At 41.2% G+C, this 17,161-nt stretch overlaps 1 protein-coding gene across 1 annotated transcript; it reads right to left on the reverse strand.

Moving 5' to 3' along the window:
* Positions 1 to 655: 655 nt before the first annotated feature.
* Positions 656 to 15,428, reverse strand: MEP1A (meprin A subunit alpha). The gene is made up of 14 exons (XM_050894640.1): positions 15,360 to 15,428; positions 15,250 to 15,274; positions 15,099 to 15,152; positions 14,203 to 14,243; positions 14,014 to 14,092; positions 13,585 to 13,702; positions 11,843 to 12,018; positions 8,576 to 8,797; positions 7,447 to 7,596; positions 4,391 to 4,606; positions 3,027 to 3,485; positions 1,965 to 2,138; positions 1,166 to 1,373; positions 656 to 803 (listed from the first exon to the last, which is right to left on the reverse strand). Exons 1-14 carry the CDS (start codon positions 15,426 to 15,428, stop codon positions 656 to 658), a joined length of 2,139 nt encoding a protein of 712 aa, XP_050750597.1.
* Positions 15,429 to 17,161: the final 1,733 nt, after the last annotated feature.

Genomic DNA, 17,161 nt, shown 5'->3' on the forward strand with positions numbered 1-17,161 from the left:
TAAAAGAACTTTGGATTATGCCCAGACAATAGATTTACACTTGAATATTTGAAAACCTTATGTAGATGAGGCCTTCTAGAAAGACAACTAGCTTAATGTGAAATTATTTCCCTGCTAGAGAATTGGCCAAAAATATATAATAGTAGTTTACTATGAATTCTGTGTAATAGCTAATCAGCTTTTGTAAACCAGCACAGCTCCATGGAAAATGAGTATTGATGTACTGATTTACATAACAATGGATTTGTACCCTTTAGATTTCTTGAGTAATTTCTATAGGAACATTTCTAGAATCTTAATATATGTGCTTCTGTGTGACTTTTTCCACTGTTTTGAGAGGTTCTACCAGTTATATAATCTAAGTTTGAACTGTGGTAGAGAGTAAATGCATGGACTCCCAGCACTACCGTTTGCTACTGGCTGAAGAAACAAAACATTCAAAGAAGACACAAGACAGGCAGGGTATGAACTTTCGTTATGTTCTTTAACTGCCAAGTCCTACAGAGTAAACAGATTGCTGCCAAGATGTTGATAGAGCATTTCATCCACATGCTGACTGGTCTTCTGCAAATTGTATTCATCATTTCTCACTGAAAAATGATGTCTTATGAACTATGGAAAAATACCAGGCTGAGATTTATCTCCCTGCAGCTCTTTATCTTCTAGCCATCATGGAAATGAGGACGATGGTTAAGACAATGGTTCCAGCAACTCCACCAACTGTCATTCCCAGGATGTTCCCATGGACCTGCCTTGACTGACACCTCTCACCTATAAAGAAGAAGGCTTGTCCTGATGGGCACCTGGGAAAATAAAGTACAGATTCACATGAATCAGGAGTTTTGTCCTGCCCTATAGGCCCACCTCAAGGTCCTCACACTCACTGTCCTGGATGGGCAGTTCCCAGTAGAGGGGTTCACGTCACAACAACCCCACCTTGTTTGGAGGCCATTTACATCCCCTGGAAGCACCACAGAATGGAGTTTCTTTGCCTCCCCTTATGGCTGCTAGTAGAAACCAGTCACTGCAGTGAAGTGTTTTGTTCCTACTGTTCCTTGAAAACTTAGTGGCTCAGACCTCTGAGGTCTGTAGCTCTGAACACTTATTAGCTGCATCGTTTGGTTCAGAAGAAAGCCAAGGCGAGCAGGGAAGAGGTCCGTGGTACCTGCAGCTTGCTCTCCCTTTCACATTCACACAGACTCCGTCATTCTGGCAAGGGTTTGGGTCACACGGGTCTTGCAGATAAGGCAGCCGGTCTTGAACGGGCTCCGTATCCTGGGCTGCTCTCTTCTGCCTTTCAAGAATGAGGCCTTCCATGAAGGCAGGTTGTTCAGGTTCAACAGGGACTTCAGTGTTATTGAGGTGACTTAGATCTTTTAAAAAAGGAAAGAGAGGAGAAAGACATCAGATAACAGTGAGTGATGCTATATGTAGTATTCTTCATACCAGGGGCTCACAGGGTGCTTTGTGGACCAGAGGGTACTCCTTGTCCATTTGCCCTTTACAGAGCTCTTGCCGTACCACAGCAAGTTCTGCATCTTTAAAGCACAAGATAGAAAATAATACTGAAATTATGGTAACTAGTTAGGTAAATCAGCGGTATTCTGTACTTTGAAAAATTATGCCAAGTGTGGCTGTTCTGTTTGAAAATAAACACCACGAGGAAGGACTTTTAGTATGTTCAATGCTTAGAAATGGACATAGGTACTGGTTAGGGTGCTTAAAGGTGTCTAAGAAGTTAACCTTCAGTAAAGCATTGCTATTTAGATTCCTCTGAACTCACAATCACTTTAGTCAACATCACCCACCTGAAACTAAGACACAGAAATGCTTTTAAAAGCTGATCCCCATTAGAAGAGAAGATGACTCAGAGACAGGTGGCAATAGTTACTTGAATGTATGAAGAGAGAAAGAAAGGATCACCCATTTGTTTTTATAAGACGAATCAGGAAGAGGGTCTTTACCATTAAATTCTGCAAAAATTATCAGGTCATCATTTTTCAGGAAGCTTCTCCGTCTCATCTGGCTGTGGGATATGAAATTAGTCCACCCCCATGATACAGTTCTATAGCAATTGCACGAGGCATCAAATTTTCCAGCAATTGATGGTTTGTCCCATATTAAGGTTCCGTTAGCATCTGCAAAGAGAATATGAGTGGCAAATAAGAACCACAAAGTTCTGCAGCTGGAAGTATGACATGACTTTTTTCTGCATTACAGTGTTAAAGAGGATTTATGCTGTAAAATCAAGTTCAGAGCTGAAATGCCCCAAAAAATCACAGAGGACTGACAAATTATGGGTGCCAACAGATCCTTAGATATGGTCTGCATGAGAACTCTTAGTCTGCGTGAGGGCATTGAAATTCCACAACTCCCTTCCTTGAGGACTAACCAAACGCAAGTTACCTCCTCGTTGTCACCTGTGTGATCTGGATGTGGAACTATGGTGCTACGTGCTACATAAACCTGGAGTTAAAAGGTAGTCCCTGTGTGAAAGAGTTCATAATCTGCAGCCAAGAAAGACAGGCTTCAACTGCTGCAGACTGATCTTACAGGTGTTTTCAGGTATTTTTTTCTTAAATACAGCTAAAATGTGAATGCTGTGCCTTCAGACTATGTATGTTCAAGTCAACCAAGCCTCCAAAATGCAGTTTTAACTTAAATTATTGTTGATTTAGTAATGGAATACAGCAGCCTGCTAGCATTGCACCATCCTGTGGTGATACGTCACCTATCATAATGGGCAAACCACAGGTAGAATGGGAATTGCCAGCTCCTAGGAGAACTCTGTATTTAGAGTCAAACTCAGATATCCCAGGGATTGTTCATAATACCACCAACCTTCTGTGCATCACTTTTCACGTTAGATGATCTTTCACAGACAGGAATTCTGAGTCATCCACAGGAAAGTGTCCCAAATTGGGAAATGCAGCCAAAGTTGCCCAACTCCGAGTCCTACACTCAGTCCTCTGACTCAGATTCCTTGGCTTTCATTTTCATCATTCCTCCAGGCAGACACCACTTACCAGAGATAATATGGTCTTTGCTTGTGGTGAAGCTTTTGCTTGAGGACATCCTTTTCAAGACGTCAGGGTCCTGGTCCAGCACTGTGAGTATAGCTTGGCGGTTCAGAGCTGGCCACTCCAGAACACCATCGTTCTCTCCACTGCACAAGTGAAAGGCAATGCGAGTGTAGCCGCTCATTGTGGAGTGGGGATGCAAACTTATGCCGAAACCATAACCCTCAGGGCTATAAAACCGGGGGCTTTGAATTACATCACTTGATGCGTTTTCAAGGATTTGGCTGAAATTCCGAATGACCCACACAGCTGTAGGACAGGGGGTCTCTGTCAGTGTGACGTCATCGATAACAATCCCACCAGATGAAGAGCTGGGGTTGCCCTTTAGTCCTTGGAAGAGGTAACGGAACTTCTTCTGAGCGTTGAGGGTTACGTGGGCAATTTTCCAGTTATAGTCATTATCCGCTTTGGTAAAAGGAAAGCAAAACATTGCCATCAGCATGATTAGTGATATTATGAAGCAGCTTATTCCTAGCCAACCATTCCAGCTGCATTTTTAGACAACTGGACCTCTCACAGAGTCCTGAAGGCTAGAGATCTCATGTTGGTATTGTGATTATAATATACTCACATTGCCTTATCATCTAAATGCTTTGGACACATTGTATTAGGAACTCTTCACACATTAGTGGATGACAGTCTCTAGTATAAAGGGCAACAGGCTAAGGGCCAAGACATAACAAGTGGATGGGAGTCAATGACCCGATGCGTTAGAATTAACAGTTGCTGCTGCTTTTCCAGGGACTTATCCTTCCCTGCAAACTGCTGCAGCTTGATATAGGCAGGTTATCACAGGTCTTGGGTTTTGACAACGTAAGCGCATAGCGCCATGATGGCTGAATTTGTCCTATTTAGCAAAATCACCCAAAGTGGGAATTCAGTTCACATTTCCAAAACTACATATGTTTTTATATTTCCAACCATATAAAAATCAGGCTGGGATTCTTATTGACTGCAGATGAGCACAGGTATTTACATCTGTACACCTCACTGTTAGATCATATAACAGTCAGTGGAGATCTAGTCAATTGATCTCCAGCAGAGTTTGGGGTCCCTCTCCATCACTGAGTGTAACACATTAGGAACATTGTGACTTCAGCTGTGGAGCACCTAAATTACATTATTACAATCCACAGTTTCACTGCTAAATGCCCTCACGTAATACCAAAATCCTTAGGTGGATTGCAAGATATTCTGGTAGCTTCAGGAAAATCTTTTGATTTCTGAGCTAATCCACTGCATTCATGGACTCAGTAAGGCAACTTTTCCACCCCTAATATCCTATATATTTCTCATATTTCCAGAATTACCTTGAAAGGTTTGAATTTTCCTCATCTTGCGAACGTTTCCAGTGCCATCATCCTCTTTAAGCCAGATGATCAGCTTGTCAGAAAGGCTTCCTGTGATCTTATAGAAGAACTGGAGGCACTGCTGAGTTCTCTTTGGATAAAGGATTCGAGACTCTAGGATTGCCACCTCATCAGCCTTGCCAGAGCTGGTGCTGAAGTACATGAAATAGCCAGCATCTGTGAAGAAAGTGTAGAGTGTCACTGTCTCTTTCCAGATTTCCTGGTAGCTGCACGGTGTAAATTTATCATTCAACTCCACTCTTTTAGTAGGCATAAGTGTAGTACTTAACATGAACAGTAGAGGAAATGGTATGTGATAACCATCCAAGACAGACCAGGATAAGAATAGGACTAGTAGTTTAGCATATACATAGAACTCATTGTTGGCAGCTTATGTCAATTTTGCATTAGTTGGTCTAGTTGGAAGTTGCATGCCTCAGGAATGTCAGAGATATGAGACAGAGGATTCAGTGCTGACTGCAAGTAACTAGCAGACATTTTTTTTTACTTGATTTATACTGAAGATAATCTAAAGATGAGATCTTAGAGATCATATGCTATATTACCTTGTAAAGAGTAAGATAATTTCTTATCAGTGATAAAGATAATAAAAAAGGGTTGGACACAAAACTAGCACTCTCCTGACCTTGAACATGAAGAAGCTGTTTTTTACAGCTTGCCCAAAGACATTTCAAAACTCAGCTTCTCAGTCTGGGAAAATTACTTAAGAATTCTTGCTCCTCTAGTTTAATTTCCCACTAACATTTTCTGAAGCGTTCTTTACTTTAGATTTGAAGTATCTACTTTTATCCTTATATTTACAAGGGATTCACCATTTGCACACATGTCTTATCTTGGTATCACATGAACTTGTCACGTCTTATCTGTATTGTGTTGCTTTTTAGTTATTCATTATAGTTTATGGTTAAATTAACAACTGAAATTTTTTTAGCTATTGTGTGAAACCTTCCTCTGTTGGGGGCTGGTTCCTTGGACTCTTGTCCAAGCTAACATCTAGAGCATCATCAGTTAAACCTGCAGCTGCATAAACTCAGTACAGCCTCCTGCACGGTTAGTGGAGCTGTTCGAGCTGTTTATCATGTTCGCTCTAACCATGTCAGGGGAATATTCTCTGTTACCTCCCACACGGTAGCAATGCTTTGAACTCATACCCATAGAAACCTTGCCAAAGATAGCTAATTGCTTTATGCACATGTATGACACTTCATCATAAGTTAAATTTATGTTAAATTTAAGTATGTTAAATATAAGTATGATCACTGTTGCTCCAAGTGAGAAATAGAGCTGTGAGCCTTATTCAGGTGCCTAACTTTGTTGTTAAACTTACTATGGTATCAAACCCCCAAATGATCTAGACTCTACCTCCTTTTTGATAAGAAAGTCAAATAAAGGCAACATTAAACATCTATGGCAATCCAAATATGGCCATAGCAGACTTCAGTATGGGGATACAGGGATCAAATCCAGAGCCAGGCTGCCAGCTCCTCTCTAAATGTTAGGCCGTACTTTCCCTCCTTCAGTTTAGCCAGTAATAAGTCAAAAACCCAAGACGTCAAAATTGTTTGGACAAAATACGATCCATCTGTTAGAAACCTAAAATTTGCACCCACTTGAGATGACTGCAGAACCAGTTCTCCAAAAATATCTAAATTCCTGGTGGAGTCAATGACCCTTTGAAGGTGTCCAAAAGGAGAGGCACTCCCATTCATTTAGATGCTCTGGAGATCCTCAGAGGCACCTACCCCTCTCCATTAACTCTAGATAACATCGATACTTATTTTGTACTGGGTCACTAGATGCTAAAGCATAAGTGCAAGTTAGGTGCTTACTTCAGACAGATTGGATTTTACCTGATAATCTCAAACAACTCAGCTGAATTATTTTTCAGTTACAATTATACTATATGGGGAAAAAAAAGGAGAGAAAGAATTTAAAAAGTCAGATGAGGGTTAGGAGCATGTACTTCTAGAAGCTGTCAGATGGTTTTCTTGAGTTATATTGCATTCTTGGACCCGATTGACAAGTACCAGCATTATAAGAGGTTGAGGATCTGTTCTTTCCAGCAGCTGGGTCACATAAGGGGAATAGTCTACTCCTGAGTGCAGCAAGACAAATTTTTCCTTTATCAAAGAGGAAGAAAGCACAACTGAATGTCCTTTAGGCCAGGATTCCTTCACTCTGTACTTAGGCAAAATTTACTGCAAAAGTCACTTCTTTTTTGGAAGTCTGTAGTAGTTTACCCTGTGTAAATAATGACAAATCAGGCCCTTGTTTCTCAGAACTTCAGGGATTTAATCTCTATTCTCACTTGTAAGCTAGCATCCTGCGACTGTGACTGGGACTGACTCCAACCTTTTTGAGACTTTCTTCCTTTGAAAAATGGCAAAATTACCACGTGAAAAAGAAAATTATCCCTAAACTCCTATCATAAAATACTTTGCAACTTTCTTCTACCTCCAGCACTCCTCAAGCTTAAGTTATCATTCGCTTTGCAAACACAACATTTATGAGTGGCTATGAGTGCTGTTTCATTCTTATCGTGGGGTAACATAACTCTTAGACTTCGGAAGTTGCAGTAAATCCTTTTACAGGTTATATTTAAAAGGCCTCTAGTTAAGATTGTTCTTTGTCCCCTTTTATCTTGCTGGTGTGGAGAACATTTCACTATGTTGAAAAAGCTTAATGAGAGCACGAATGCAACCATAAACTCACATTCACAGGGCCAAGACACGTGACAAGAAAAAGGGCTTTTTGCTTAACTAGAAAAATTACAACTCGGATGTTTGCTGGGTAATGTCTTAAATACGGTCATTTAATCCTGTGTTTTCAGAGTAGCCAGTGCTGGGTTTTCTCAAGGGTTGACTACAACGACAGGTTCAGAGAAGTTGTTAAAGACACTGTGTTTAAAGCACACAGACCAGTACAGACATGCACAAGGGACCATTACTCCAGCTAACCCCTTTTCCATAGGAAAGTGTTCTGTTACTTCGTTTTACCTCTACAGCGCCCAGAAAGTGTGTGGTCTTCCTGCCCTGTAGCACTGCTCCGTTGATGGACCCAGTCTAGATCATCTCTGGTGCCCTGAATCATGCCACAGATATTTTCAAACTCAAAAGAACACTGGTCCAAAAAAGTGTGAGTCGAAGCTGAAAAAAAATGCACACATGGTTACCTCCAAAGTAGTATCTCATTAAAATTTCTGCTCTAATTTTGGGGGGTTTTGTTTACACTAGTATAGACATCATGTAGAGAAGACAACCCACAGCAGATGTGAGCCCAAAGACTCAAAAGAGGAAATATTTGATTCCTGGAGGGATTCCCTGCATAAAGATAACAACATCTGACCACTTTGCAGAAGGTTAACAAACTCCCATGCGGCAGCTGAAACAGTGACTGATGGTGGCTGTCTTTGGGCCTGCTTGTAAGTCTTGGAGAAACAAGTCACTTTTTGTGAACAGTGCTGGTGTTGTATTTAACCATTCCTCGGCTGGAGGTTATTGTTCTTCATGGCTCACTTGTCTGCTTGATGAGCATGAGCACTGTTCTTCCACTTCAAACAAAGTCCACCCAGTTACCTTGGGCTGGTTCAGCTGAGTTTGCCTGCAAGCTGATGCTTCTGTTGACAGATCCATGGGGACAATAACTTCTTGCTAACAATTACATGTGGTGATAACATCTTCAACCGGCTCAGCAACCAACTAGATAGTGTCGGACTCTAGACTTAGCCAATCTCAGGTGCAAAATAATCTAACTAAGACCAAATGTCAGTAAAAGAGGACAAAGTACAGTTGCATTCACCTCACAAAAGCACAATGAAGCTGCCCACACACCAGCAGAACACAACCACATGTCTGAACCCTACGAGCAACATGGAAGAAAAGATGTGAATGGATTGACTTTCACTGACTAACTGAACTTTTACAAAAGTAATGACAGTTAACAGAGCCAAAGAGAGGGATGAGGAGGGAATAAACAATTTGGGTCTCTACACCACAGGCCCTCTCCCATACCTCCTCAAGAGCACCCAAGAAGAGTTTTTGTGGTTTTAGAGACATAAGGGAGGTGAACCAGCCAGGCTCAAGTATAAACAAAGAAACAGTTTGCCATGGCTAAATTATGACTTACTGCAATTATACATGCGATTCAGTCTTTCCAGGTCAATGGCACTGAAGTCTAGACGTTGTCCAATTACGTTATTAAATTCTGGTATCTTTGTTGTGATTGTAGGGATGCTTTCATTTTTGTTAAATGAAAGTGGTTCGTAGTGCATCAATGATTCGTAGTCATAGGGAGTGTTCAGATCAGTGATGAAGCTGTCATCGTACTTCAGAAAATTGTGCTCTTGGCCTGGTAAAAGAACAGAAAAGTGCTTCATTTTTAGAGAAACTGGAAAGGAAATGGCTTTAGCATGGCCCCTTGGATACAGTTTTCTCAGGCAGAATTGATATACCCGAAAGCAACTACTTTACAATAAAATATTCAAATTTAGCAACATTTGTTTGTGAAGTCATTTGGACAACAAAGCAGTGTCTTTAGATTGCAGTTCTGCACCCTCACATGTGACTTTGGTAAGTTCAAAATCAAACATCAATGAGCTGTAAAGAATGGGCTATACAGGAGATCAGATTAGATGGTCTAATAGTAAGTACCCTGAAGGATTAAACTTAAGGATTAATGTACTCCACTCCAGAGCCTGTGAATATTGATGCAAATGTTTCCCAGGATATTAGATCATATATGGACAAGGAGAGGCCCTGGAACCCTCCACTCATTAAGAGGACAGGTATGACAGTCCTGGAGTAACTCCAGGTTCTATTCTTCTTTGAAGCAAAGAATATATTAGGAATCTGGGGGCGGGGGGGGGGGGGGGGGGGGAAGATGTTTTTACCCTAGATTGACAATACTGCTATGATATTTCTATTGAAATGTGTTTTGGAAACGTGTTTCTCATGGTTGCTTGGCAAAAAAATTTGTCCTTAGAGAGTTTTTCATTATGGAGGTGTCTGCTAGGGCAGAGAGAGGGAGCCATTTCACATACTTTGGTATGGAAGTAAAGAGAGATTGCCAGCATTTCCAGCTACAAATAATATTTTCAGAATATTTGGCATTCTTTCTCCAAGAAGAAACAGCACATGACTGCGCTGGTGGATAATTACAGCTTCTCTGTGTAAAGACTGCCCTTTCCTTCCGCAAGTCCATTCTGGGCGCAAAGGTCTTTAGTCCAAGGCTTGAGATTGTATAAGAGCTTGGGATTGTTTTCTTACTGATACTTGAATTGCACCTTTTATCAAAAAGGGTGAGAATCTTGCTAATTAAGTGCTATCACTTTTTATAGCTGGGGAAAAGATCTTGGCAGGACACAGGCATATGTAATGGTGCTGGCTTTTAAGATCATTACCAGGCAAAGGGTAACTTCTATGTGCTTTCATAAGAAATCATACAGCAAGGTGGCAATTTCATTAGGCTGTGTCTTGTGTGTTTTCTCTGAAGTCTAATAGGCTTATTAGCTTTTCTGTCGACAGCAACATGAATAGGGGATCTCTTCTCTTACCAGCCAGCTATCTGCATTGCAGTTTATGAAAATGCATTATGGCAAAAACTGCTACCATGCTATTAAATTTGGGGTTGCAGATCACTAATGATGTGGGAAGAGATGCGCACAAACACACACAGAGAACACAATCATATCAGCCTTATTTCCCTTTAGAGGAGCAGACATCTTTCAAATGGCTTCAGCAGAAGTTTTCTACTTAATGAATTTGCCTAACTGAAAAATGAGATTTTATAGGATGGATAGAAACCTACAGAATATAGGAATTGACTGTAATGATATCAAGCCAGTCCCAGGACTCCATTCAGAATAGTGTCACACTAAAGTCCATCATCTGTATCGTTTTTTTGGTGCTCCAGATTTGTGGCTACTGAATACATCACAGATGAGAGGATTCAATGATATCTATTTCTGGAGGAAAAAAGAAAAAAAAGAATGCACGGAGGACTGGCACTGTTTTGTCGAGCTTTTCCATACCTCTGCACATCACGGAGCTCACAATAGTGCATTATAAGTACATTGTAAGACTTCTTGCTTTGGAGGTGGTTAGTTACAGTGCACAGCAAAAAGGGGCCCAAAAGTCAGAGTCTAAATACTGTTAACATCATCGTCATCTTCATCACCATAATTCAAGATAAGACCAAGATAGTAATAAGGTGAATTATTTTTAGTGCTGTTCCTGACAATAAAAATAATGGTCTGCAAAATCAATATCCACATCCCATCTACTGCTCAGCCACCCCAAAGGACACTGCAAATTACAGGGTAGAGACAAGTAGTAATGCACAAGGCCATTCAACTTGGAGCAATTCAGCATATTAGATACTGCTCTTAGAGCTCAGCAGAAACTGCTTGTACCAGAGGTTCTTATCTATCCAAAAGAGAACACAGCGTTCCCTGAATCTTGTTCCTTTCTGATGACTGTTTTGCATATATTTTTCACTTATTTGCAAAGATGGTGAGTGCATAACCCTGAGACTGAAGTGATCAGTTTGTCCACACAGAGCATGAGCAATGGCAGGGCAACTTTGCTGCGTTGGCACCATCACTGGCATCGCAAAGCACCACCACTGGGAACAAGAGTTTACACTTGGTGTCTTTACTAGCATGCCTTTCAGAATTTGTTATAGACTCCCATTCACTCTTTTTCAAATAAACTAATCATTAAGTAGCATAGAACCAGACCTCACAGGAGACAGCAGGAGAAACTGCCTAAGGACTGGGGGGACTGCGGAGAGTTTGCTGAAAGTCATAAAGTCACTGAATCTGATGATACTAAACCTGAAGGCAAGACCCTGCAGAGACACACTGGGCAGGAGAGAGCAGGAGAGAGCCCTATTTTATGTGTCCCATCTGATCTAATCACTTTGAGGCTTCTTCATGTACAAAGTAAATCTTTCCAGTTTCAGGAGAGCCTGAATCTCTGAGTATAAAAACCTTTCAGATTTTGAGAGGACCTTTGATTAAAGAAGAGCCACCTCAAAGCTCACCATCCCAGTAAGCTTACAATTTGCATTACATGGCAAGAGAAAACAGACTCATAGAGGGGGGAAGCGATTTGTTCAAAATCAGAGAGCAGGCCAGTCCTGGAGCCAAGGGGAAACAAAGTCCTCTGACTTCCAAGCAGGGCCTCTCTCTTCTAACCTTAGACAGCCTCTGGTCTTTGACCAGAGAAGTTGTATCAAAACCCTGCTGCATCTACAGATTGATTTACAGCGGTCTCAGGTGTGGCCCAGTGTTTCTAAAATCTGATCTTTAAGAAGGTCTTAAAATCTAGGAGGGAAAATAAGATACTGATGAATCTGCACTTTACAAAATCTGACTTGAAGGTCAAAACCCACCTGTAATAATTTCATCCCACCAGATTGTCACATAGTCATCCCGGTCCATCCTCGACTGCTCATGGTAAAATCCTAAAGCATGCAGGATCTCATGTTCCACAATCGCTCTGTAGTCACACCCTACCCCAATAGAGAGGTTCTGTCCAGTCTGCAGGTCCCCCACCATGGACCAACACCTGAGAAAGAGAGAGATCTTACTGTCTGTTAAGTAGTTTTCTTCTCTGTATTTAAGATCTCCGTCTGCTCACTGGATTTAAAGTAATATCAAAAAAGGTTTAAATATAAAAGGAGTAACGTAAATCATTATTTAGATGCTGACCAGATGCCTTGATACTCTACAGATACTCTGCTCTGAAAGCAGACAAAACCCCAAAACCATACGCACTATCACTTGCGTGAGGCCAGCATTTTACTTACCCCCTGCGTTAGACAACCTCACCCCTGATTTTTGAGATCCACAGAAGTTTAGTCTTGTGTCAGCTGCCATTTTGCCAAGAAACATAATACGTACACAGAAACAGTAAACTCATCAAGACAGACTGAGCTTTTTTGCAATCACTTGGGCTAGAGGAAAGATCTAGGAGGATTTAGAATAGCAGCATTTGGTCCTTTTCAACAGCAACTATGCAATGCATTGGCCATAGGTGTGAAAGTACATTTTTCTCTGAGGGCCCAGCCCCTCAACCATGACTCAGCAGAAGCTAATCATGATTGAGGAGGAAAGGAGCTCCTCAGCCAATTCACTGGGAACTTTTTAAGGTAGCCCAAGGGTGATGTGAGAGGCAACTGCTAAAGAGCATCTGCTTGGCCTGTACCTTCATTTGCACATCACAAAGCAGCGTTGGGCTGAGTTTGTTGAAGGAGCTCTGAACACACTAATGTGGGTACTGAAAACAAAGAGGTTGAACCTATGGTCTTTGGAATAGCTGCTACCAGGGAGTTTCCAGTACCAGGCTCTTCAGCACTGAGTTGTCAAAAATCATGGTGCTTGCAGTCTTGTAAGAAAGAGAAGCGTCATAGGACATATTACCCAAGGAAGAGCTGAGGGCAGAAATATCAGTGCCTATAGGCCTTTATGAAGTTCTGGGAGAACAAGAAATATTCACAGCTGATACAGTGAGAACATTTTTGTGCTTTTCTAGATGTTCTTTCAAAACACGTTGAGACGTAGGAAATAAAAGAAATCTTTCCAGTTCCTGAAAACCTGAATCTCTGAGTATAAAACCCTTTCAGATTTTGAGAGAAATTTTCATTAAATAAGTGCCACATCAAAACAATAGCAATCTTACAATAAGCTGGCTTTCCACAGCTTTTTTTGACCTATCTTCCAAAGATTTCAAAACCTAAATCTGGCTATTCACATCCTTGGTAAGTTAAGAAGATGTACACGGGGGTCGTTTCACCCACCACTGAAACGGAAAACAACCCCAGGTAGGAAAGTGGAAACAGTTGATGAAAACCCAGTAATGCTGGGATTCACCTCATCAACGAGTAGCCATCCAAACGTCAGATGCCCATTCCAAGTTCATCATCTAAACATTCTCTGCAGTCAGCAGAAGGAGGCAGCTGCTTCCAAGCTTTGTGTCTAAGAAGATAAGATGGATTGCTTTCTCGGTGGCCTCTTTTTCTCTGCTGACAACAAACTTACTTAGACTAAACTTTTAGACTGCTGAAGTCAAATGGAATGAATTGCCAGCTGATTCTACACAGCAAAATTAAACAGAAATTGATATAACCCTTACCCGTTTTCTTTGCTGAAGAATATGTAGGTTCTCTCTCCTTCATATGGCTTGAAATCAATGCAAGACTTAAGACGAAACATTTCAAACGCCTGGAGAATTACTCCTTTGGCATTCAGATCTGGAAAACATGCATCAGGAAAGCACCTTTAACACACTGCAGATCATTCACCCTGGAGAGGTAAGGTATGCACGCAGATATACACATGGGAACGAAAGAAAAATGATTGAAAAGTTATTGAATTTGATTAAATTGTGTTTTGTTATGAGAGCTGTAGAAGAAAAAAAATGGGTTTGATATAAAGGAACGATCTAGTTATTAGTGAATTTTAATGTGAGAGAACCAGTTCTGAAAAAGGCAAATTTTTTATCACAGTGAATCCAGTGCAAATAAGGATCGGAGCTAAAATCTGATTAAAGTATCTGCATTACCTAGGTTATCACCCAGAATATAGGGAATGGGGAACTTCCATCTGTAGGTCTCATTTCTTAGGGCATTTCGCTGATTTTGCTGAAAAGGGAATTAACAGCTGGTGATGCATCTGCCATGGGGAGATGGGCTGATTTGTACCAAAAATACAATTAGTACAAGTGAGAGATATAAAGTTTTTAATTACTTACAGGGAGCAAGATATCACCCTGAAAGAGGTCCAGTCCAGCAGCTGAAAAGTAATTTAATGAAAGATAATGTAAATGAAATATCAAATATCAAATGTATTTCATCTCATAAACCATATTGAGCCTACTTATACAAGATTAATGTCCTTGGGCATTTACAGAAAATAAAGAAGGACCAGCCTCTTGACACTGAAATATAGGAACAGGCCTAAAAGTAACAGTACTTTCTATTCAATATTTACTACTCAGCAGTGTTTGCATTTTTGGTGGCAGAAATCTGGTGGCCACCATTATCGATGTCTAGTTTGATAACCTCTTGCTTGCTATCAGGCAGTGGCAACAGTCACACAGTGAGACAGTGCTCTGGAGAATATAGTAATATTGAGTAATGCATCAGGAAGAATATTGTACAGTGCACCATCAAAAGATATGTGGAAATTTGCATTACAGGAAATACAAAAAAATAGAGGAAGGCAGTGCAGTGTGTTGTGTCTTTTCCATTTGATTTCCTTACCACCCATCTAGAAGCTCAATAAACATCTAAGCTATTTTCCACTTTGTAAAACTTTATAAAAATCATATAGAGATGGGGGGGGAATGCTTGTGGGAATCCAGAGCCTTTCCAGTTGATACAGCATGTTACTGCCTTAACAGCATGGGTCTGTCCAAACTTCAGAAGTGAAAGACATCTGCATCCCTTGCTTACATAGGGTTACAGTCCTAGGATAGATTCACGTGCCGTAGCCAGAGGAAGGTAATTGAGAGCTCAGTTAATTATATTTCTCTTGTTACCATGAACTACCTGACCAGCAGTCACCCCCGTCTTTTTTACAATACTGAAAATTCAGCATTTTGCTCACAATTTTTCAGACCTTATGAGAATTTAGACATGAACTCACCTAAGTTTATGGCTGGAATGTCTTTGATTATCTCACCAGCGTCAGCATCTGCTGCTGCAGGACAGACAAAACATTATGTATTCAGATGTGGCGGCACACAGCAAACAGAAGAAAATGCTTCAAAACACAAAACAGCTCACAGAGCACTTACCAGCTTCACTGGAGAGGTGCCCGACCTGAAAGAGAATAAAATACAATGAGTATAATGTATGAGACGTCCCTGGACTGAGAGGAGCCTGTAGAAATCAGGTTTCTACTTACAGAGACTGGAGTACCGTAAACATAACATACTAGAAGCGCTAGGCAGAGTGGGAAGATGCTGGAGCCCATTTTTGCAATGGAAAAAGAATCTGGTCCCTCTCATCTCTTGCAATATATAGGGCATGCTGCTGAGCTTTCCCCAGAACATCAGCCAACCAGCTTCGAACTTTCCACCTTTGTAACATTATTATAACAGCAGGATTTTCCTCCTAAATGGCACATGGTGGCATTGTTGTTATCAATTACCTAAGTCCACTTTGGAGGAATGTTACCGAGAGGAATGTGATAACTCCACGTCTTCAGTGCAGCTGGTGAAAGGCCCACCCAGACTTTGTGTAACAAGATCTCAATATCTGGCCCAAAGTTGCTGACTCCTTCCACTGTGCTTGTTATCTGTCAGCATGATGATCTCGACTGCACAGGAGGAAAGCCACATGCTTAAGCAGAATTATTCTGGGTTTATAGCACTCCAGTGACATTAGAATTTGGCCCAGTGCTGTTTTCAATTAATAATTAACATCGCATTGTAAAGATTAGAGATAAAAGAGTTATGATTATGAATGCTCTGACAGTGTTTTCCCATGGCTGATCCCATCCCAGGACTGATGCCCCAGTGCACAACACGCCACCCTTTGCCTCCGGAGGCGGTCACATATATCAGTAGACCCTTGGCCTTCCAGCTTGATGCTCCTTTCTTTTCTGGTGGGTTTCAGAGATGACAAACTCTTGTCCTGCACTTTGCTGTCTTCTTTCTCAAGGGACATGGCTCAGGGAGGGCACATGGGCTAACTGAGCCAAGGCTCCAGAAAGCTCTAGATCTCCCACAGGTCCTGCATCGTATCTGTAATCCCCTTGCAAATGTCCCATGTGCCCTGGAGTGTCTCAGTGACTTAAAGTTAGGCAATTGAATCCTACTCCCTCATTTCACATCTGAAATTACAAGTGGTGAAGGTGAGGATGTCCACCTCTATGTTTAGCAATTAGGTAGGAAAAGGCTTGTGCCACAGACACCGCCACCCACAGCACAACACAGAGGGCTTGAGTAGGAAGAGAAGAAAAAGTGCTCTGGAGGTGCTTCACACACTGCTTCCCAGCAGTGCTGGCAGGAGACACTGGACTTCAGTGTGAAGAAGCCTCAAATGCAAGTAGGTTTTGAGTAGGAAATGTGCCTGTGTACAGTGACCACCCTGTTCTAGAAAGGAGTCAGTCCTTCAACCTAAGCAACATATTTTCCTCCAAACAGATAAAAGAAGGAAGCTATTTTTATGAGATCACATTGCAGAGGAATAAGTACAGAGATCTTTTCTTTTTTTGAGAAGAAGGGCACCAGAGGACTGATCTTTCACCTAGAATACACGGGTCTTCTTCAACACTTGCTTTTATGAACCATTATTTAGAAGGACACTGATACCTAAGCAGAACAGGACACACTACTAGTAAAAGAGAAGCATGTCTCAAGATACATCATGTAAAGGCTGTTTTCACAGGTGAGCAAAGAGAGTCAAAACACAGCACAAAGGCCATGTTTTGCAGATGTGTAGCAGTGAATGTGAGAAAGGAACAAAAAACTGAAGCAAAATCAGAGTAGTCTGAAAAACACTTGGTTTTTAGTCCCCTTAACTTAAAAATTACCCAAGAAACTAAAGAGGATGTCAAAAGATAAGTCATTCTGTAGGCATATATTTGAGTTTGTAGAGGACGATGGTTATGCAGCCATCTCATGTTATACTAATGCAATTTAATATATTCATTTAGCACCTTGCACAATGTATGCATCCCCAAATGCATCCTGTATTTAGTTC

Source organism: Gymnogyps californianus, chromosome 3, assembly GCF_018139145.2.
Source record: "Gymnogyps californianus isolate 813 chromosome 3, ASM1813914v2, whole genome shotgun sequence".
NCBI lineage: Eukaryota > Metazoa > Chordata > Aves > Accipitriformes > Cathartidae > Gymnogyps > Gymnogyps californianus.